The 23,784-nt window shown below is 42.4% G+C and overlaps 1 protein-coding gene across 2 annotated transcripts in view; it reads right to left on the bottom strand.

The window, feature by feature from the left end:
* The window catches only part of Ankrd44 (ankyrin repeat domain 44), a 299,425-nt gene that overhangs the window by 33,594 nt on the left and 242,047 nt on the right, over positions 1–23,784 (bottom strand). For both annotated transcript variants that reach the window (XM_052193557.1, XM_052193558.1), the window contains exon 17: positions 2,511–2,582. In XM_052193557.1, coding sequence (XP_052049517.1) covers positions 2,511–2,582 — 72 coding nt within the window. The remainder of the gene's footprint in view (positions 1–2,510; positions 2,583–23,784) is intronic.

The raw sequence follows: 23,784 nt of genomic DNA, 5'->3' as shown, positions 1-23,784 counted from the left end.
ACAATATGCAGAATACCTGATATGGGGCCCCAAAGAGGTCCAGACCCACAGGCTGAGGCCTGCTCATGTAGAAGGAAGAATGAAATCATTCTAGAACAGGCCTGTGGTGATCATTCGGGGCAAAGTCTGGCTTTGCTTCTGTTCTTTTGTAAGTTTGTGATCTTTGAGGCAAGTCACATCACCTCTTTATCTCCTCAAATCTCCACAAGTGCTTCTATTTTGCTCAGAGTAAAAGTCCGAGTTCTTACCAGGGACCAGAAGGCCCCCAAGATGTTGGGGCAGCTGCTCTCCCTGCTCCTGGCGGTCCTCCCACTCACCCTCACCACTCCTCCCACTCGCCCTCACCACTCCTCCCACTCGCCCTCACCACTCCTCCCACTCACCCTCACCACTCTGTCCCCTCTGTGGCTGCTACGTTGATGTTCTATGGACACCCCAACTTCTCTCCCTTAAGAGTTTTACACTTGTGCCCAGAACCTTCCTGTCAGTTAGCAATGTGAATAGCTCTCAGGCCCGATGTGCAGGAGTGGCATTCTGCGTTCTGTAAAATAGCACTCCTTCTGCACCTCAATATGCCATCGTATGGATCCCATTTTATTTTCTCTTGTAGCCCTTACTGCCATCTGTCATGCTATTGCTTGTCTAAGATCTCTCCGGCATAGGAAACTCTCCAAGGATAGAGGCTGTGTCCCTTCCCTGTAATATCTCCTGCTGGAAGAGTGCTTGGCATTATTCAGCCAGTGTGTGTGCCACATGGAGGAGAAGACTCATGTTAATACCTCATCAGGGGCCAACATGGGAGCAGCAGGAGCTAATCCGGGTAAAGCAATCAGAGGAGTGCCTGATGGCACGTGTGTGTCAACAGACAGCCCCCCCCCCACAATGTAGTAACATGAGTTAATACACCCTTTTCTATGTGAGTGGAGACCCAAAGAGCTCAGGAACGAACCCGGCCATGCTAAGCACAAAGCAAGTCATTTTTGAAAGAAAAAAAAAGATGATAGAATTTTTGGACATCTAGAAACTCTCTCCTCAGTAGCAATGCCATCAGCCCCCTGTCCAAAGGGCATGAAGATTCTGCTTGAAACACCCCCACACGGCCTCACTAAGGGCAGCTAGGGCTCGCTACATCTGTGCACAGCGAGCTCTGGGGATCTTTGCTCAAGCACAGCTGACAGCTGCACAGGGATTCTAACGAGCAGCCTGCTCTGCTCCTCAAGTCAACTGCTGGGAACCTTTGTCCATAGGAACGCCCACTGTCCGCCCTCCTTCTCCACTTAAGTCTACCTCCTTGAATGAAGACGGATGGCTCATTTCACAGTATTCAAAATGTATGCGTGCCTGTGCACTTGTTTCTGTGCATAGTGGATGTGTTCTTGGTGGTTGTGTTAGAGGCTCTGAGTGGGCTTCTGCAGATGTGCTGGCAAGTATGTGTGAAGACAGGCAGTGGAGGGTAGGCTCCTCCAGCCCTGGGCACTCCCTCGTGTAACGGCCTTGTCTCCTCTCGCCTTGCATGAATGCCTACCCATGTCTGTTAATGAAACATTCCTCTCTAAAGGCTCACCAGGATGCTGAAGAAGTGTTTTGGGTATCATATAGGTCAACATTACCAGTTCAGTGTAGGCCTGGCCCCTTCCCATCCTCCTTAGGCCCTGTTTCCATTGTATTTACTAAACAAAGATACATCTAGTTACTGTCCCACCTCTACTACCACACGATGACTGAGTGTTCAACCTTTGGCAGCTTGGTGGGCAGGAGAGCTGGCTGTGGCTGGGTATGACCGCCAGGCAGCAGGGGCCTTTCAAATAGCTGCTGATCGCTGAGGGTGAGCCAGATACCATTTGAAGTAGGGCTATGGGAGTGATAACTCCCCAACCCCATTGAAGAGTTTGAGTGTCAAAGCTCTCCCCTTTGATTACTGGGAGGTGAAGAGGAGCCTTTGCTAATGAGGACTATAAGGTTCTCTCCAGCTCTCTCTCAGTGTGAGAATTGAGCCAGAGCCCTCCTCTAAGGCAAATCCAGGAAGAACGACATAGCTGCAATTCTAAACCCGCACCTTCTATTCTCACATAGTTGTATTTAAAACCCACACAGGTTTCAGCTGTGACATTTGAAAATGTGATATTTGATTATTCCTAGGTTTAATGTTTGTGTATTACTCTATAATCAAATTTCTCTAGCGGAGATGTTTCCTTTATATAAAAATGATTAGAGCTTAAGGTGATCATTTATTACATCTTATGTGGTAACGACTTTGTGCAGGCTTCAAATTTTTATTTGCTACCATTCTGTGGATGAGGACACTAAGGACAAGGTAGGTAACTGTATCTAAGGTCACTAGCTGGGAAGGCAGACCTAGAAGGTGACACAGTCTCTCTCGGAAAGCCCTCTACTCTTATCATTAACACTGACCGTTGCCTTTTTGGGCTACATCTTAAGAGCGGGGTAAGTTTTTGGAACTTGTTCTTTATGAGACAAACAGAGGAACCTTCCCACAGCTGCTCACTTACCGCTAAGTGGAGAGGACTCTTGAGAGCTCCGCCATCGGATTCCTCAAAACCAGTGTTGCTTCTTTCCAAAAGCTGTGGCAACAAAGAATGAAAAGCAAGAGTCACTAAAGAATTGTGGTTTCTGGACACTAACACAGTCATAAATGAGAAAGGAGGCTTCAAATGTTGAGACATCATACAGAGTATCAGCAAACCAAGGTCAGAGATCAAGAATCACCCGCCTCCAACTGACAGGCAAGCCAAACATTTAAGGTTCCAGATCAACTTGGCACGTACTAGCTACTTTAAAAAAAAAGTTTGTCCTTGAAAAGATGCTCAGCTTTGCCTGCTCAGAAAAGTAATGTACATTACATCCTCCGTTACATGGAGAGAATTCATAATAGTGGAAAATGATAGCTAGTGTTTATTCCATTATCAAACACACACGTACTAGAAATAATGTCGGAAAGACAGGCGAGTCTCCTTATTGAAATGGCACAGATTAGAAAAAGAAATAAAGCACAGAGACAAACAAAACACAGGAGCATCTGAAGTGATATCATGAGAATAAAACAGGGTGGTGGATTAGGATGTTGAGGGTTAAGCCGTGGTGACAGACGGCCTCGGCAAGGTGACATGTACAGTATGGTCTCTCTTCGGGCTCCAGAGAGACCATACTGTAACAAGAGAGCATTGGGAGAAGAGCCAGAGAAATATATGGAGTGGGAAATATGCTGAATGAGAGAGCTGAAGGGACAAGTGTCACCTCGTGGTGCGGGAGAGGTAGCAACTAACAGCGCGCTCGTGGGCAGCTCCTGGGAGCACACACGCGTAAAACCCTTTTTTGCTATTTGTGCATACTCTTCATCCTAGGAATGAATCCCTAATAAATGATTAGATGAGTATACCATGAGGCACATGTACAGAAATGTATTCATGTGACATTTAGTGAATGATTACTATGTACCTAGATGTTGTGCAATGGACTGAAGATCCAATAGTGAAAGTCAACTTTATCAGGGAGGAAGACACACAATAAAAGAGTTATTGAGTTCATTATACTATGTACAAGGTGCTATGAAAACAGTGCAGAGATGAGGTCTAAAGGGCTTGAGGGGAATCATACTGCAACTAGAGTGACCAGGGCAGGCCTCAGCAGACACCAGACAGACAGATGGATGGACAGACAGACAGACAGACAGACAGATACAGAAGGTTAGAGATGCTATGATCTGAGCAGAATATAGGAAGGAAAACAAAGGGTAGGCTCTCCCCTTCCGATCAGACATTCCCCTTTCTCTTGCCTTCAAATCCCTTTCACATATGAGGGTCCATACAAAGGGCACAGCAATCCAATATCCAGAGCCTGGATGGATGCGTGGTGATCACAGTGATTAGCGTGTCCACTCCTGGTGGGTGGGCATGGACTGTCCTATATGGCATAGGTTAGACAACTCAAAATGACATTTTCTAGACAACATGCTGGAGCAAGGGCTCACGACAAGAAATGAGTTCTGGCAATGAAACACACTCATTGGACTGTAGAAGACAGAAATCAATAGAATAAGCTCCTGTCATTCTGATGGGGAACACAGTTGTAGAATTGTTTGCTTGTCTTTCAGCTTCTCATGCGAAGGCCACAGAATACTGAGAGCAGGGAAGACAGAGGCCAGGATGCCAGACATCCATGATGGGGCAGGGTGGATCCAGCCAAAAGTCTGGATGGCCCCAGAGGCAGACGTGTCCCTGCATATCAGCAAAGATGTGTGTCTTTGAGTCAGACATTGTAGTGGTTGCCTTCAGATTCACTCTCTCTAGGATTATGGGAAAGAGGTGGCCACTTGCCAGTACAACACATCAGTTTAGGTTTATTCCTAGAAGTCTAGCCTAGACTCACTTTCCTAAACATGCTAATAGTCTTGAACACTCATTAAATAAAATCATTCCTTCTTCAGATAGGAAGCATGTCTTCATGTCCTGAAAATGAAGTCTACACAAATTTTTATAGAAGTTTTGTATTTTAATTCTTCAGAGGGCAGGGGACAGTGTCTCACTGTATGGTCCTGGCTGGCCTGGAACTCACAGATCTACCTGCTTCTATCTCTCAGGTCCTGCAATTACAGACTGTGTGTGCCACCATATCTGGCAACTGAGGTTTTCTTATTAAAGACAGTGATAATGGTAGAATTATAGTATTCAAATCCTGAAAGGAAAAATTTTCTAAAAAGAATATCACCCACTTCTGTCCTTGAAACTCCTTAAACTCATCAAGTGAAACACACATTGCAAAGTCACCAGTGCAAATGACACTATTTTCACTTTAAAACAACAACAACACCCAAATGAACACAATATATTCAGGAAACGTCATAGACATATCCAGTCTAATAGGATTAGAGAACATTTAACTTCCTCTATCTTTTCCCCAACCTCTTGTTCTCACAGTAAGTATATATTGTTATCATGTCACAGTTAGTCTTGTCAGTTTGACACAAACTTAGATGTGCATGGAAAGAGGGGACCTCAAATGGGAAATTGCCTCCCTCAGATTGGCTTGCGGGCCCCTCTGTGAGGCATTTTTTTAAGGGTTGCTAATCGATGCAGGCAGGCCCAGTCCACTGTGGACAGAACTACCCCTAGGCAGATGGGCCTGGGTATGTAAGAACAGTAGCTGAGCAAGCCAGGGGAGCAAGGCAGCAAGCAGAGAGCCTTCATGGTCTCTGCTTCAGTTGCTGCTTTGAGTTTCATCAATGAGAGACTGTTAATGTGTAAGGTGAAATAAACCCTTTCCTCCTCCAAATTGGCTTTGGTCAATGTTTTATCACAGAAAAAGCTAACTAGACCATAGTGTAACCAGTAAACTGACTAAAACGATTCCTATTTTAAAACAAGTTCTTAAATTTCCATGTAATCAAAAGAATGATGGCCTCAGATCTTCAGTTGGGTACAGAACATCCTTTCAGAGTCCATACATATGGGACAGAATATTATCATTAAGAGACTTTGGTAGATTAACAAGTGCAGAGATTAACAGCTCAAAACATATAATTTTAAATTTATAGATAATACATTCGACGTAACTGCATTGGAAGCATGAGATGTTTTGTGTTTGTTTCTCATTGATATGAGAATAGAATCTAGATTTTAAACTCAGGATATACTAAAATAATGAAAACAGATTTAACTTTAACTTCAAAGGCTCTGATTTAAAAACATGGCTGAAATAAAAGGAGTCTTTGCTGCCTGACGGGGCCAGTAAACATCTGTTCTTTGTTTTGCAACATTATCACCTGCAAGACTTCCTGGAATTGACAGTGTGTACCAGCTCCAAATCCTGTCCTAGAATGAACCTGTAACCAAAGGAACACAGAACCACTTCCCCCACTTTTATAAGCACGATGAACAGGGGCAGGAATACAGCATGTCTCCAATACACACAGATTAGGCATGTTCCTGTGGTGTTTATCCTGGAATACGATTTTCTCACACACATAGTTTGATCATTCTACCAGCACGAGAGGTCTTATCTCAGTCAGCAAATATTTGTGGGAGGAAGCACCAGAATTCAGTGTGTGCAGTGAGCAGATGTGGTTGCTGACCTGATAAAACTCGGAGGCTGTCAGAAAACCCAGAGCAGTGAGCAGATAAAGCAGGAGGGCGTGAGCTGGGACAGGGCAGGTGCAGAGACCCTTTAGGAGCCCAATGAGAACCTAATATAAAACGTAATACAAAGGCAGAGGAAATGGGCACAGCCTGAGGCCTGGCAGTAGGAGCTCTCCAGGCTGAGAAAGGAAGGAAGGTTGAAGCAACAGGAAGCGCACGTGAGACCAGGGAGCCTTCCATGCAGCGGAAGACAGACAGCAAGCTAAAGGGTCAGGTCACTGCTTCCATCTTGTCTGAGACAGGCTCTATCTGCTGCTTGTGCTGCATGTGCCTGGCTGGCTGTGAGCTGATGGGGATTCTCCTGTCTCCACTTCCCTTCTAGCTTCTGAGATTACAGAATGTGTGCTGACTTGGTCTGACTGTTACACAGGTTCTGGGGATTCTAACTCAGGTTGGCATGTTTGTGAACGATCTTCTCAGCTTCTAGGTCATTTTCAGATTATTTGAGGACAGTATTTTTAAATGTAGATTTCAAATAAGGACACTGTTCAGTCAATAAAATGATATTGATAGGGAAGAGCCATGAATATGATCATATTCTTGGCTTTTTTGATTTAAAAAAAGCCATTCTGGCTACAATGTGAACAATAACTGTAGTGATACTGGGGGTGAGGAATTCAACCCTAGAAATGGGGAGCCAGTTACGATATTTCCACTGTAGAATTCCTAAATTGTGAATTAGGTGGAGAAGAACAAATATTCTCAAATTAAGGAAAAAGCAACAGAAGCAACAGAAGCAGAAGTCTCATTTGTTCCTTCATGAGCAGAATCCATGCAATAATTATTTGTTAAGGATTGTGATAGGTGCTGAGGTTACAGCTCTTAGCAAAGACTCTACCTATACAGCACTAAGGATCTAGAAAGTAGAATATACATGCTTCATTGGCTGAACATCAGAGACAGGGATGATTACAACCAGGGATGACATCCAGTTCACCAGCTTTGGTGATAGAAGAGCTGGTAACAGAAGAAAGAACAAGCAGGATCATAGACAAGACCTGTGCACTCAACTAGGGTTTGGAGAGCAGTTAGGCTATTCAGTGGGATATGTGTGATCTAATGCAGTACTTCTCACCCTTCCTAATGCTGTGACCTTTAAAACAGTCCTTCATGTTGTGGTGACCCCCACCATTAAATTACTTTTGTGCTACTTCATAAGTGTAATTTTGCTACTATTATGAACTGTAATGTGGATAGCTATGTTTTCCAGTGGCCTTAGGCAAACCCTGTGAGACATTCAAACTCAAAGGGGTCATGACCACTGGTTTCATGGTTGGCTGAATATAAATGTATGCAGCTCAAAAGAGAGATCTTGTTGAAAGCGTCCTTGTATATGATGCTATTTGGGAAGAATGTGCAGTGAGAGAAGGTAGAGGGATTTGGACTGTAACACCAAGAACCCTGCTATATAAGGAATTGAATGTAGATGAATGTTGACAGACAGAAGTAGGAGAAAACCAGGACAGGGAGGTGATTACGGAGTGATGATCACAATGATCACGACGTTCAAGGTACCTGTGGTGACAAATGATGGCAACAAGTTCACTGCTGACAGCCAAGTTACTAAGCAATTACTCTAAACAAGAACTTCATAAGCTTTGCTCTGTCATGTCAATCAAGCCTAAAGAAGTCTCCAAAAGTAGCATCCTCATGTGGGGACAGTAAGTGACAGATGAGGAGATGGAACCTGGGTCTGACTCACACCTGCTTCTCTAGCCTGTATAACTGTGTCTTCAGATGAACAGAGAGCTGAAACGTCTTGGTATTTCACACAGGTCTGGGATTAGGGGCAAGAAAGAAAGTGAAATGTAATTTAAGTGCATGAACCTTTTTCTACCATCACAATGTGACTCTCTTTACTAAACAGCAATAAGTATTTGTCTTATTCCATGGGGACATTAACTGGGACCCGATGAGCTAAGTTCTCCCTTTAGATTAGAGGCTCTTCCTTTGTTAAGAAGACAGTGTGGACCTGGTAGGAATAAAAACAACTTGCAAGTCATCCAAAACTAGCTTTGATGATTTGAATTAACTTTCCTTCCCAATTGACAATCTGGTGCTGAGCATATCAACTACAGGAGATAGGTCAGAGATTCTGTGCATCTCAGACACTTTATGTTGCGCCAACTCCTGCCTGGAGGCATACAGGGGCCAGAGAGAGACAGAGTACTTGTACCACAATTCATGATACGGCTTGTGGCTTGAAATATGTTTGAAAAATAGCATTGCCCTACAGAGATCAACCTCGGACTACTTTGCCAAAGCCAGAAATGGAATGTCTCTTTCACACACTAGTTTAGGTAAAACCACAGGCCAAAGCAGCAGTGTGCAGAAAGTAGTGAGTGCAGAGATCTTGTAGTCACAAATCAGGGGATATGACTACATCTCTGATATAAAGGATACCAGTTTAACTTTCCCTTAAATATACTTCCAATTAACATGCTTATCAAAATTCACACAGTCCATGAATTCATAATTAACTATACCCAGACCTAACATCATAAATCCAATATGTACATACCCAATATGAGACCAAAGACTTTTATGGACTTGATAAAATTTGTACTCATTGCAAGGCTTGCCTTAATAAAACCATCTTATACTATTTCATCGTATCTCTTGACACCTCTAAAATTCTGAAGTTCATTCTTTTCTCAACTGAGCAATCAACTATAAAGTTTCTACATAAAAAAAATAACATGGATTGAAACTGCTTTTTTAATTTTTTATTTTTTTTCTTTGTCCAACCAGCATCAGTTTGCCAAGACTCTTTCTGGGTACAGAAACCTAGAAGATTTGGTATTACCGGCACTCCCAGGTCCCACTGACAGGTAAAGATGAGGCACTGAGTGGAAAGGAGGTAGGATAAGCAAATTTACTTTCCAACCATCTTGATAGTAGGTTGGCTCATAGGAATGTGCAGAATCTGGTTTGGAGGATAGATTTTGCTGTTGTTGTTGTTGTTGGCGAGAGCTTCCTGTTTCCCAGGCTGGTTCTGAGCTCATGGGTGCAGGTCCTGAATGCTGGGACTGCAAAGTGACTCTATGCCTGACCTTTAACATCTTGTTCAGCCAGAGAAGACAGATGACTGTATTTGAGCTTACACAATTTTCAGGACATTTTTTTAAACCTTGAGGCATTTCCCCAGGACTAGAAGGCTCACTCAAAGAGCATCTGAATATCTTAGAAGACAGCAGATGCAACAAGCAGAGTTTGAACTCTCTTTCACAAAGTGCATTTGGGATAGCGAAATCAAGGATAAATATGAGCTTCAGTGGTGAGCTGACTGTGCTAATCCAGGGCAGCAACTGGCTCACTGAACTCTGTGAGGAATACATAAATATCTCCCTTGCTCTGGAAACCCAAGCTTTATAAATAGTACAAACTGTCTCTATCTGAAAACATGGCAGTGAAAAATTTAAGGGTCCCAAGGGCCTCAGGCTGGGCTAAACTAGTTCTTCAGTGTTCTGTTTAAGAAAACAGAGAATAAGTGTGGCTCAGACTGTAAAAACAGGAAAGTCTGGCTAGTGCGTCTGAGCGGGAACCCTGCTCTGCCTGTTTCTGGTTAGACACCATACTTAAGTGTCCAGGAATAGGAGGGAAGGGAAAGCTAGAAAACCTTCAGACATGTCCACAGGGACCAAGACAAGAAGAGGTTTGGAGATGGATTGATCTTTTAGCAGTAAGGACCTGTTCAGACTATGAAGGGCTTGGCAAGAATACTGGGAAGTTGGCACCTCTGTCAGAAGTTCTATTTCACATTCTACTTGTTTATGCTTCTCAGGTAGTGTGTGTGTGTGTGTGTGTGTGTGTGTGTGTGTGTGTGTGTGTGTGTGTGTGTGTATGTGTATATGGAGAGAGAGAGGGGGGAGAGAGACAGAGAGACAGAGAGACAGAGAGAGAGAGACAGAGAGAGAAAGACAGAGAAAGACAGAGAATGAATAGATCCACCCATTAAAGAGACTGAGCCAACTGGTCTCAGTCCATCCCATTTTGTCAATACCACCTTTCTTTCAAACTTCATTTGAGCCTATAATTTCTCAGCATGCAGAGACTGGTCACCAAAGCTACAGCTGGCTTTCTTAAGAGTGACCAATATCCCACTTTTTATGCGGCCCCCCAAAGGAAAACAATACCGCAAATCAGCAGAAACAATTCTAAGAGAGCTATGTCCCCATTCCCAAGAGTTGAGGTGGATATAGTTTTTGGTCATTCAATGGATGATGAATGGTTGTCATCATTTAAGGAGAGCGGTTACAAGTTGTTACAATCTTGATCAGGGAAGAAGCAAAATGGAGGAGGTTAGACTCAGGGACTTCTTTTTTTTTCTTTCCTCTATCCTCCTTTCTCTCCTATTTAGTGTTAAAGGGAATGGGGGAGAAGAGATGAAAAGAAAACAGGGGTATAGGGTATAATACAGGAGTAACAGGGATAAAGGAGAGATTATTGACTCTACTCTTGAACTATAGAGCTAATACTAGCCAAAAATCTCACACTGGTATATATTTTTGCATATTATTACAAATTAAGGTTATATTTGGTTACAACATACTATGTATCAACTCCTTTTATCGTATTGTACCTATGTAATTCTGAAAAGTGCAATATGAAGGTATGGTCCTTTGAAAGCTGCTACTACAAACTGTTTAGGATAGTTAAGAAATGCAAGTTAATAGTCCATCCATCAAACTTATGGTCATGTTAGATAATGGTCTAGGTTGTTACAGAAATAGCTTTCCTAAGTTGAATGGATAGTTAGCTTTCAGGAGATCCCAGAGGTCTTTTAATATGACAAGCCATGATGACATCTGTGGGCACCTGGCCTCTCTGCTCACCACAGATGCTCATCCCAACCCCAAGCAAACAGCTTCCCCATGCTCCCACATCAAGAACAGCACAGAACATCTCAAGATTCTGCTCACATGACTTCACAGCCATTAGAAAAATGCTATGTTGCTTGAAATTGTTATTAACAATTACCCACAGAAACTCAGGAATTCTAGAAAGGTATGGGTTTAATGCACTTTCATTTCTCTCTCCCCTCACTCCCCCACCCCAAATTCCAAAAATAAGGAACCATTAACTCTCTTCACGTGTGTAAATCAAGGGCTATGCCACATTAAGAGGCGATAACAGAAATTAAAGAGGGTGCTGCAGGAAGCTTGGCTGGATTAGTTTCCATTTCTTCTTGGGAGCTGATTGTGATGACTCTGCTTATCTCCTCCCTCCAGTGTGTGCTCAGTTCCTGTTGATTTCCTTGCCAATTAAAAGGCATAAGAGCCTGTAGTGTATGTAAAGAAAGGCTAATCAAGCCCACAGTGATGGAAAAGCCAGCGAAAGATGCAAACTGCATGATGGCCAAACTGTCCTGCTCAGAAAATGTTAAGAGATTTTGACCCAGTAAAATCCACATCAGACTCTGCATCCTAAGAAAGATTTATACTCACAAGTAATCAGTAGTCGTGGTATAAACTAAATTATAGAACTATGGCTAAGTTATGGACCTCTAATAACTATCACTGAAAAAAGACTATCATAATATTTTATGGGGAAAAACAGTGCATAACATTGTATGGTCCATATCACTCTGTGTGTGTGTGTGTGTGTGTGTGTGTGTGTATGGAAAATGTGAAGGAAATCTACATTTCTATTTAAAACTTAGATGGATAAACTGGGTGATTTCTGAAGTTTCTTTAGCTGACTTCTACATTATATCCAGTCCATTTTTGTAAAGCAATACCAGCCTGTCCAGTTTCATTGTTGGCTGAGTTGAATTTGCTACTTTTTCTTGCTGCTTTGACAAGATACCTGAAAAAAAAGAAACTTCTGAGAGGAAAGCTTTCCTTTGGCTGACAGTTTAAGAAAGGATACAAGTCATCATGGTGGGCAGACATGGAGGCAGGAGAATGAGGAGTGCTGCTCACATTGTGTGGGCATCCAGGAAGCAGGGAAGGGAAAGCTGGCCTTCTGGTGTCTTCTCCTTTTTATAAAGATTGGGACACGACCCATGAAGGTCCCACGCTGAGAGAGGGAATGCCTCAATTCAGCCAAACCTCTCTGGACTTTTTTATAAACATATCCAAAAGTTTGCTCCCTGCATAACTCTGTTTCCTATACAGCTGAGAGTGAAGATTAGCTATCAGAGAATACATTTTATATTTAAGCTTCATGAGAGGAACCAGCTCTCTATACTGTGGACCACAACCACTAGTAAATTCTAGAATACCAACCCTGATACAAAGTGAGTGGGTGCCTTGGTTGCTGACACACAAGGAAAAACCTTCCTAGAGAACCCTTCCTACCTACTTAGGACATGATCATGAATGTGTACAAGTCCACTCTGATAATGGCAACGTTTACTGCAAGGAAATGTCAGTATAGAAAAAAATCTCTGCTATTCCTGATATTTCTAGAAAGGGAACTAATGAAAACCATATCTATTAACCCCTTGGATCTTGACAGCATTTCAAAAGGTCACTCTTTTCTATCATTAGTAATATCAACATATTGTATTTTATCCATGAAAAAGGCATCTGATGTTTTCTATTCTTTTCCCTATGCATTCTTATGTTACATGTATGCATGTATGGTGGTAGCGGTGGCGTGTGTGTGTGTGTGTGTGTGTGTGTGTGTGTTATTATGTAGGGGCAAAAGAGGAAAAACAGAAGTCAGTGCTAATTAGCTAATATGCACTGGTAACAAGAGTTTGGGATTCCAAACAACAGGGGCCTGGAGGATATCAAGAGGCAACTGATAGATGCCCCACTGTTAAGAACATTGGTACCGGGCATGGTGGCGCACGCCTGTAATCCCAGCACTTAGGAGGCAGAGGCAGGTGGATTTCTGAGTTTGAGGCCAGCCTGGTCTACAGAGTGAGTTCCAGGATAGCCAGGGCTACACAGAGAAACCCTGTCTCAAAAAAACAAAAACAAAACAAAACAAAGCATTGATGCTCTATCTCAGGGTTCCCCATAGGCTAGGCATGCACTTACTACTAACATATGCCCCAGATGTCCACACTTGTGCATAAGACATCTTGGAAAATTCCATATCTTTTCAAAAGTATTAACATGCCTACGCAAACATTCATTTGATAGTCTAATGCTAATTAAAGGCTAATTCTCTGCAAAGTCACATATTAACTTGTTTCTAGTAGAGATACAAGTATCTCTACTAGACTGAGTGGTAGGAAAGAAAACCCAGGGGTAACCTCTGCTGTCCTTTGGGACATTAACTAGTTTGATGTGTAGCCTAGTAGTCCCATTCCTCCGCTGCATTAACTGCTTTGTTTCTCAAATGGTCCTTGGGCGGCCTGTGCATCCTATTCGTTCTTTCACTACTTAATGAGAATTCTTTTTAAATCCTTAATAGATTTTCTTTCTTTCTTTGTAGGTGAGCTGTGCTTTGCATTCTTTTGAAAATAATACTTTGGTCCAGCTCAACCCTAACACACATCCTCGAAAGTCTTACATTCTTTTTTTAAAAAGTTGCATGTATGTATGTATGTATGTATGTATGTATGTATGATTGCATTATACATTCAGGGAAAATGTTCATATCTTTACACCATGCGTATGTAGTTTCTGAGGTGGCCAGAAGAGGGCATTAGTTCCTCTGACTAGAGTGAGGTTGGTTGTGAACCATCATGTGAGGGCCTTGAACCAAACCCAGGGCCAAACCAGAGCAACAAGTATGCCTAGCCACTGAGCCACCTCTGCAGCACCTGATCAGTATCCTTGGGAGATGCCCATACCAGTCTCTCCTCACCATCCCGTAATCAATTCTTTTCTCAGGAACTTTTAAACAACTAAAATGGCTAAGTCTCTCCCTTTGAGAGGAGCTTGCCAGATAAGGTACAGAGCAGACAGAACGGTGCAGTCATGAGATTCGGAAGCAATCCGGCTGGATTCCCAGCCATCTCTTCTTTGACTCTGAGATGCAATGCACAGCAACCTTGCCCTTTAGAGTAGCAAGGACCATTTCTCACAGGATCCCTTCTTTCTGCCCCACCCCTGATTTCTCTGGCTTCTCCTCTGCAGGGAGATTCCTTTGGCAGATGTCTACCCCTGGGCTCTCCCCGTGGCTTGGCTCTAACATCTACTAGAAATGTTCAGCCTTTGACACAGCAATGTGATGGTGTCATCTACTGATGTGTTGGGTTTGTTCATAGCTACTCTGGGACACATGTGTCCTGCAGGCTGCAGGTAGGACAAACCTAACAGTGGGTTGTCAAGCCAGCAGCAGACGTGATTTTCACTTGGTCACCGTTCTTCCTATAACTAGAAGGACCGCCATCTACTTCACTTTGCTTTCCAGTGTTAGTTTAGCACAGCACACCTGAGGGGGACTCATGCTGCTGCTGTGTCTCTTTTGCTGACTTCTTTTCTATCTCAAACCTTTAGCAGGAACAAGGGACCTCAACCCTGCCAGAAGCCTTCAGGATTTAAATCTAAAGCCCAGTAAGTGAACCTTCCATCTCTCTTTCATTCTTTTCAAAGCTAAAGCTCAGTGCAGGATAAAGCAGAACATTATTAAAATAACAACACAGCAGATTACCAAACCCAGAGCAAGAGCACACTAAAGAAAAAGCTAGAGCAAAGGGCTCTTTCTTTCAAAGCTCATAACATACATTTCACCTCATTAAGTCATGCTTTCATTTACATAAGATCACTGCTATTTCATGGGCATAGTGACGAGGAAAATATTTTTAGATTTTAAAAAGATGAAATACACACAAAAAATTATACCAGTTTCATCTTCTTGTAACACAATAAAATCATGATGCTCCAAAAGCTAACTTTGCCTGTCAGTTTAAAACGTGGTTTACTCTATGGGCTCCCCCACTGTGGGCCTCTCTCTTGCCACATACTCTGGGCCCAACCATTACATGTCTCCTTCATTGAAGGGTGTACTAGGAGCCAGCCTACGGGCTTGAGTTTCAGCATTGCTAATCCTCCTGGATTTGTGTCCTCAGATGTGTTAAGAGCTCCATGAGCTCTCCATGAGCTCCGTCTGACTCCTTCCTTCATTTCCTATGCATTGCTAAATGGGAAGCAAGCCTCCTTTCTTCCAGAACAGCCCATGTTCTTTAGAAGAAAGGAAGGGAGGAAGGAAGGGAGGAAGAAAGGAAGGGAGGAAGGAAGGAAGGAAGGAAGGAAGGGAGGAAGGAAGGGAGGAAGGAAGGAAAGGAGGGAGGGAGGGAAGAAAGAAGGAAGGGAGGAAGGAAGAAAGGAAAGAAAGGCATTGTTTCTAAGTTTCTCTCAATTCCCATTTCTTTCAATTTACTCTCCTATCCTCCAGTTACCCCCTTTATTACCAAAAAGCAAAACTAACATCTGCCCTCATAGAGGAACATTTCCAATCTCCAGTGGGAAGATGCAAACCCTGCTTCCAATTACCAACCCACACGCAATACCTAATTGGAGGACAAATATTCAGAAAGCTCCTGAATACTGCATGAATTGTAATGAGTTGTGATGTCATGTTTCTGCCACGCACTTTTCAGATATCTGGGAACTTTGAAAGTTGTTGTCTTAGTCACATTTCTAGTGCTGTGGAGAGACACCATAGCCAAGCAAACTTTTATAAATGAAAGCATTTAACTGGGGGCTGGCTTATGGTTTCAGCAGAGGTTTAGTCCACTATCACGGCAGGGAGCATGGCAGCAGGCAGGTAGGCACAGTGCTGGAGATGTGGCTGAGAGCTACACTCTGGCCTGGGCCTGGTATGTGTTTTTGACTTCTCAAAGCCAACCCTTAGTGACACACCTTCTCCAACAAAGCCGTACCTCCTAGTCCTTCTAATCCCTTTCAGATATCGCCACCACTGTTGTGCTCTGCTGAAGGCAAGAATACAGCATCTTAAGCACTGTCCCTGACATAGAACACGGTGATAGATACAGGCCCCGGGTACACGTGGAGCCATTCCAGTCACCGGATTTGGAAGCTCATACACCAATCTGGGTGTCTTCGTCTTCTTTCCTGCATGTTCATCTTTTGTTATTTGGCTATTTGTAAGGAATCCGTGAGGAGGGCCATATTTAATTTAGCAAAGTAAATCACAAACATTTTTACAGCTCTCACACCAACGGATCCCACCTTGTTGGCTGAAAGTTTCAATGAATGGTTGAAGAGAGGTCTAAGTGTGGGCTGAAGCTAACTTTTCTGTCACCCACCATCTTACCTTACTACCTCACGCCATTCATAAACCAACATGAAACTACCCTGCAGTGAGACTGTCAGTCAGAAGAGCTCTCAAACAGCTCTCTACATACTTGTGACATTTTTCTTATTCTCAACAGTCAGAGTAATTTCACTGTAGTTTAGACAGGGCTGTTTTCAAAAATTCATCTTTTAAAAAAATTAACATATTCTAACAGTTATAGAAAAGGTGGATTTAGACAGTTAGTTTTTAATTTTAAAAAATGTAGAATATATCAGTATATAGTAGCCAAAAACCATACCCAATCCCAGTGGAAAAATGTGTTGATTCATTGTTCATTTGGCATGGTGGAGACTGGGCCACTATTCCTTGCTGTGTAGTAGTAAAAGTAGCACAGTTGTCAAAACTGAACCCGATTTCCCTCTGAGGGCCCTTACCTTACCATGGTGACTCGAAGTCTATGTATGGATTAGTTAGGAACTAACTTAAGAAAAAAAAAAGAATCAGCTACATGAAACTTTTTATTAATTTGTCTATTGTAAGATAGGGTCTCTTCTACACAGCCCAGACTGTCCTGGGACTCATTATGATTCTCCTGCCTCAGCCTTCCCAGTATTGGGACTGTAGCTGTCTACTGCACATTCCAGTCTTAGAGCCAGGTCAAGAGCAATGCCTTCCTGAGGCGGGGGCCTTCGTCTGTTTGTGATGACCCACTTTTCAAACTGTGACAGAAAACTGACCCAGCTCCAGTGACCACCTTCTCCCTAGCAGCACAGCACAGTGCAGGCTGAGTTCTGCCCAGGTTGTCAGGCAGCAGAACTTCCCGTTACCCTGGGAGGAGGCTATGACCGCAAATTTTGTACTAGGGCACAGAAGCCATAAAACGGGAGTCCCGTGCTTAAGCAAGAAATGTTAACTGTAGCTCAATTTCAGCATTTACTCATTATAAAGAACTCTGAAGGAAGTTTCCAAGTTTATGCTTAGGGAGGGTGCTGGGTTGGAAAGATTAACTCAAAACTATTAACATTAAACATTAATGGTGAGTCTTATTAAAATACAAAAGAATCATTGAGGTCCCGGGATTCTATTGTGCACAGTTTAGACTCCAACTTATCTCTCCTCCCTGCCCTCCCAGCCCCTGCCCTGTTCGTTCTTCCTCTTTTTCTTGTTCCTTCTTCTTTTCGCCTCTTTCCCCTGAGGCCACAGAGGGAATTCAGGCTGTGCGGGCTTTCACACCATCCTGTCCTGGACAGTCTAGTCCTTATCTCCTTAGTCTGCAGCGGTAGGGGGGTGCATCATGGTACACAGCCTCTCTGGGAAGTGGAGCTGGACTCTACCCTGCTCTGAGCCAGTGTGCATTTCTATAGAACCAGCCACTGACCATGGAGACACTTAAAATCCTTTACTAAGTCAGGCACACTCCAACCCGAGGTGTGTTTTTCTTTCTACTCTCTTTACATGAGCCTCCTCACACCCTCGGCACGGGCAGGGGTGGGGAGGGATCTGACGTCCATCAGGACCTTGTGTTCTCCCTTTGTTTAAAGACAATTTTGGGAGCTTGCTCTCCTCAATACCCCCAGTCACTGTGATGGGCTCAATTTTCCTAAAAAATGATTTTTTAAACATGGTGCCTGAACTAGTATCTGTCCCAGAAAGAATGTTCATTTGTGCTAATGCATGAATTTTAAAAATAAATAAAAATATAAAAAAAAACAAATGAAAGCCTGATGAAAAAAATTACACATTTTATAATTTTTGGCAGTAAGGATGGGGGTGGGGGGTGCTGTGATAGAATCCAGAGGTTTGTCTGCCTGAGGCGAGGACGAGGACTCTTTCACTGAGCTGCCCTCAGGCCCTCACTGGACTGTTACATAAACTCTGAACACTGCTGTGTGCCAGGGATGGGTGCAGTGTGTAGTAACATGCAGCCTGAACAAGGGCCCGCCCGGGAAGGAATGCTCATTTGTGTTAATGTGTGGATTTAAAAGAAGATACGAAAGAATTACAAACACATCTTTAGAATATAGATTGATAAGAGGGAAAAACATGATCTGTAAATCACAGTAGGAACAGACTTTCTGAGCTATTTCTTATGTAATAGCTCATAAACATGGACACACAATACTGAAACTTTAAAATAAGTTTCCTCTATTTTTAATACATAGTAAATATTTTCCATGTATTAAATATTATTTTGCAACGTTCATTTAGTGACTATGTAAAATCTCAGTAAGTCAGTGCAACACTGTATCAATAATTATCTTTTTTCCTTAATGTTGAATCTTCCCCCTCCCCCCCCCCCCCCAAGACAGGGTTTCTCTGTGTAGCCCTGGCTGTCCTGGAACTCACTCTGTAGACCAGGCTGGTCTCAAACTCAGAAATCTGCCTGCCTCTGCCTCCCAAATGCTGGGATTAAAGGTGTGCACCACCGCCCAGCTAGTGCTGAATTTCTAAAGCAGTGGTTCTCAATCTTCCTAATGCTGCAACCCTTTTATACAGTTCCTCATGCTGTCGGACTCCAACCATAAAATTAATTTTGCTTCTGTTATGCATGGTAATAAAAATATCTGTGTTTTCAGATGGTCTTATGTGACCCCTATGAAAGAGCCATTCGACTCCCCAAGGGGGTCTCGAACCATGGGCTGAGAACTGCTATTCTAGACTGTCCTCTCCTGGTGTTGTTACTACTGCTATTAAGAACGATATGTGTTTATGCAGCTTAATATATATAAATATCCATGTGCTTTTCTGATGATAAATTAGAAGCAGAACATCAAGGCTTTTCATTTATAATTGGCACAAAGGATCTTTCTAGTTCTGTAAACCAAAGTTTAACACAGCCTAGTGTGTGGTGCCTGCAGACATACTTGCTAGGTCTCGGTCCATCATTCCTATGCATTCTCTCCTATCACTAAGCTTTTATACTTGAGTCTCATCAAAGCAGCCACTCTCCAAGGACGCTGTTACTGAAGCTCAGACAGAAAGGAAACTCGCCTCATTGGAAACAGCTATTTCCAGCTGCTCTTTCATGCTGGGAGGGAACAGTATACACGTCTTTTTGTTCTCTTTGTAGTACGAGCACATTTTAGAAGATTAATCTTATTTTATATAATGTTTCAATTTTTATTCGTGCTCATTCTTTGTTTTTGAGACAGAGTTTCTCTGTGTAGCCTTGGCTTTCTTGGAACTCGCTCTGTAGACCAGGCTGGCCTTGAACTCACAGAGATAAAGTGCCTCTGCCACTGAAGTGCTGGGATTAAAGTGTGTACCACCACTGCCCAGCATGAATCGTGCTCATTCTTAAACTATGAGTTGAATCACATTTAAGCTATCACAAAACTTCATCTTTCCCACTAATTTAACAAAAGTAATTTCAGCTTGTGAGAAAGAAAAGATAAAAAAAAAATTAACGTTGGGATTGGGGAGATGGTTAAGTCAATCAAGCATTTGCTTTACAAGTCTGAGAACCTGTGTTCAGTCTCCAGAACCTGAGTAAATAGTCTAGGTGTGGTGCTGTGGCCTTGTTACCTCAGCGTTGGGGAAGTGCAGAGAGACAGGAGCTTCCCGAGGGTTCAAAGGCTGGCTAGCTTAGACTCTCTAGTAAGCTCCCGTCCACTAGGACACCCTGTCTCAAAATAGGTGAACCTGAGCAAAGACAACCAAGGTTGCCTACACGTACACAAAATATATGCCGCATATGTGCCCAGGTGTACACACATGCATGTACACAAAACTTAGCCTTTAAAATTTGTCTTATAGCTATCTATGAATATCTGACTCTATGATATTAAAATTTCTTAAAACATTTAATTCTGCTTGGCAAATAAAGTTATTAGAATTTCTATTCTAAACCTACCACCAATGGGTGACCTTTCATAAATTTTACTAGCACAAATACCACAGTATCTACCTATCAGGATTTTAGAATTGAGCCTTAACAGTCCTTGCAATATAGACAGATTGGGCTAAGAATTATGGACTTGGGGATTAAACGCTGTTCATTTTAGTAAAACCACACCGTAAATGAATAGAGAAAGAATCTCTCCTGTAACAGGAGTCTGATAACAGTTTTAATGACAGAACTACGGAACATGAGTGCTTTATGGGAACCAGGAGCATCAGCCACCTTTTCCAAAGGGTCCCTATGTTGGGGCAGGAGGGTTTAAAGACCTAGTGATTTGTCTATAGCAAATGCCCTCTGTTTAAAGAGAAGCAGCAATGACAACAAAGGAAAAGGACCATATGCACCCACAGATGGGAAAAAGACCCTATACATGTATTCCTGAAGGAGTGTGTGTGTGTGTGTGTGTGTGTGCGTGTGTGTGCTCGTGTGGTACTTGTGGTACTGCTTCCATGTGTGGGCACTCTTTTGGGATGCAGTGATTAAACTCAGGTCATCAGCCTTGGCTGGGCACTCCTTCACCCACTGAACCATCTTGCCTTCTCCTAGTCTTTCAAGAACCTCAATTATAACATTTATTTCTGGCTATATGAATAAGTATTTATATGGATTTCTTTAAATTATAAAAACTATATTTAGATTGTTTTTCTGAGTAGAGCCATTTTCATATTACCCAATGGCTTTTTATAGTCCTTCATTTTCCCGCTGTACGTAACTGAACACCAAGACAAAGGGCTTCACTGATGAGCAAAGAGATGATTTTTCTGCATCTCAACTTTAAGAACTTGATCCCAAGCGGGGCGGTGGTGGCGCACGCCTTTAATCCCAGCACTTGGGAGGCAGAGGCAGGCGGATTTCTGAGTTCGAGGCCAGCCTGGTCTACAGAGTGAGTTCCAAGACAGCCAGGGCTATACAGAGAAACCTTGTCTCCAAAAGAACCAAAACAAACAAACAAACAAACAAAACTAAAACAAAACAAAACAAAAAAAGAACTTGATTCCAGAAGTGATTTTAATGAAATAAATAAAAACAATCCAGGGTTGCCTTTTCTATTTTAACACTTAATAGGATGTCCTTCCTTACCTGTGGACTCTGAAAACTGCACATACTCAACAGGAGAATAAAAATGACGATGAAAATGACTATGCTGAACACGCATTTTTGTTAGTATCCCTAAGTAGTGAAGTATAGTTATGTGTGAAGCACTTATCAGGTATTCTAAGTACCTTAGAGAGAATATGTAGGTCACATGAAAATATAAAGCCATTCTGCATAAGAGATTTGTACATCTCTGGATTTTGGTTTCCACAAGAGGTCCTGGGTCAGCCTTCCATGGACACTGAGAGACTGTCCCAGTCTCTGCCAACCTAGTCTGTGACTTCCTGGTCAGGATGTTGGGCACCAATGTGAAAGCTTTGTACTTTCCCCACACTCTGAATTCACCATATTTTTTGCTACAATTGAATACCCTCCCACAATAATTACTTTGACTTATTAAAGTATACTGTAGCTCCCTTCTTCAGGTGAGGTGCCGAATTGAATTGGTTGTTTTAAAGACTTTATCGACAATGAGTAGAAGTGAATTGTGCTTATTCTTGGCTGTGCTTGGGCTTAGTAGGAGCCCAGCACTGTCGATACAGCACTGAGCCCCTAGGATGAACACCTCTGCATGGGGAGATGTCCTTGTACTTCCTAAACAACTGGACTTGCCCATTTCAAAACCATAAGCCTCTTTCATATTCATCGGGTAGTAGGTACCAGATTGGTTAAATTGGGTATTCAACCAGTTGTTCTCCTCATGAGCTTTCTCAATGGTTTGTTGAAGAGATGAATAAATAATTCTAACTGGGTTTCCAACTATATATTGTCAGTAGAGATCTATTTGTTTTACTGTGACTGTTACTACTGCCTTGTGAATATTGTTCTTAAGCAGGGAAATATAATCTACCATCCATCCCCAGTGAACCTCTGGTAAATGTCTGGCAATATTTTTGAATGTAGGAAGTTGAGGGAGAAGGAAGGGCTGACATTGGTACCCAGCAAGTGGAGGCCTGGAAAATTAATAAGCATTCTGGAATACACACGTAAACACCCACGACTAGCAGCCCCCGTAAGTTTTCCCTTCCAAGACATTAATAGTGCAAGGCTGGGAAGCCCTCCATCGGGGAAGTGAGATAAATGTAGACAAGAAGTATTCCCTTTGAAATGTTGGGGAGGATTACCACCCACAGAATAGAAATCTGAGTCGGGATTCCATCTCAGACAAGCTGCCCAGGGAAGCCCCATGAGGGAAGTGCTCTAATGTGCTCTCTCTCTCTCTCCCTCTCTTTCTCTTCTCTCTCTCAGGGAGGAATTCAATAAGAGTAGCACAATGGTTTCCACAGAAAGAGTCACCAACTTGTTATTGAGAAATCCATCCGTCACATGCAGCTTCTCTGCTATAAAATATGTATGCAGCGAAGAGTGGAAGAGACATCAGACGTTAACCAAACTCTACAAATGGTCTCGGGGACAGACTTTTGATTCACTTTAATTCTTTTCTTCTTTGGGGATACATTTGGCTTAGGGGGTAAAGGGAAGTAATAAATATCATCAATGTTGTGACACCTGAGAAAGGCTGCAGCCATTTCATATTTTAATCACCTTATCCCTTATTACAGATGCAGACTGTGTGGCAGATGCTCAAGAGGAAAAGCTCTATCAGTCCTATGCATCTAATTAGTTATCTTAGAGAAAACGAGGCAAACTTCCAAGGGTACAGAAGACTCATGCTCCGTGGGGAGTTATTAATTACAAGCAGACTTAAGAAGCATTAATTTGTTTTGGTAGCCATGCCAGGGTGTATCTGAGTCTGCCAAACAGGATGAAAAGGGGAAGCTGGGGAGAAGGTGAGTTTCTTGGATCAGTTGGTAAAGCAGAGGATTAAAACCAGATGGCCCCAATGTGTCTCTTCTAGCCAAGCTCCAAACAAAATATTTCTTCTGCTGGAGTTTAAATTGATGCCAAATTGCCTCACTTTTAATCACCTAAACTCAGTTCTTTAAAAAAAAAAAAAAAGGAGGGGTTCTTGTTTTGCTTTGAGATAATTAACATATACTCTAACACACAAACACCCACCTGCCCACATGCATTGACACAAAGGGAAGAAGAAAATTAAACAAAATATAGAAGTTGGTTGTCTCTAGATAGGAAAAAAAATCACAGATTTCAATATCAAATATGATTTTTCTATGAAGTCTCCAAAATTTCTGTAACTAGGCACATAGGATTTTCATAATGAGAAAATAGCCTGCAACAGGACACTTATTTATATATCTATTCTAAGTGTCTTCACCACTTACAATCCAATCCTGCTTCTACAGCTATCTTCTAAATATCAGCATTGTTGTATATGTTGGAAGAAGATAAATAGCCATAGATATTAATGAACTTTAAGTCTTGTCCAATATTATATAAGGAACAAAGTGGTCCAAAGGCTTCTCTAGTCTGTTTTTCATGGGCTAGTACACATGTCTTTGCATGAATAAAGGGACAAATAAAGGAAGAAAGGAAAAGACTAGATACCAAGTC

Source organism: Apodemus sylvaticus, chromosome 9 (genome assembly GCF_947179515.1).
Source record: "Apodemus sylvaticus chromosome 9, mApoSyl1.1, whole genome shotgun sequence".
In the NCBI taxonomy this organism is placed as follows: domain Eukaryota; kingdom Metazoa; phylum Chordata; class Mammalia; order Rodentia; family Muridae; genus Apodemus; species Apodemus sylvaticus.
The sequence above is the reverse complement of the archived record's forward strand: the minus strand, read 5'-3'. Positions and strand labels throughout refer to the sequence as shown.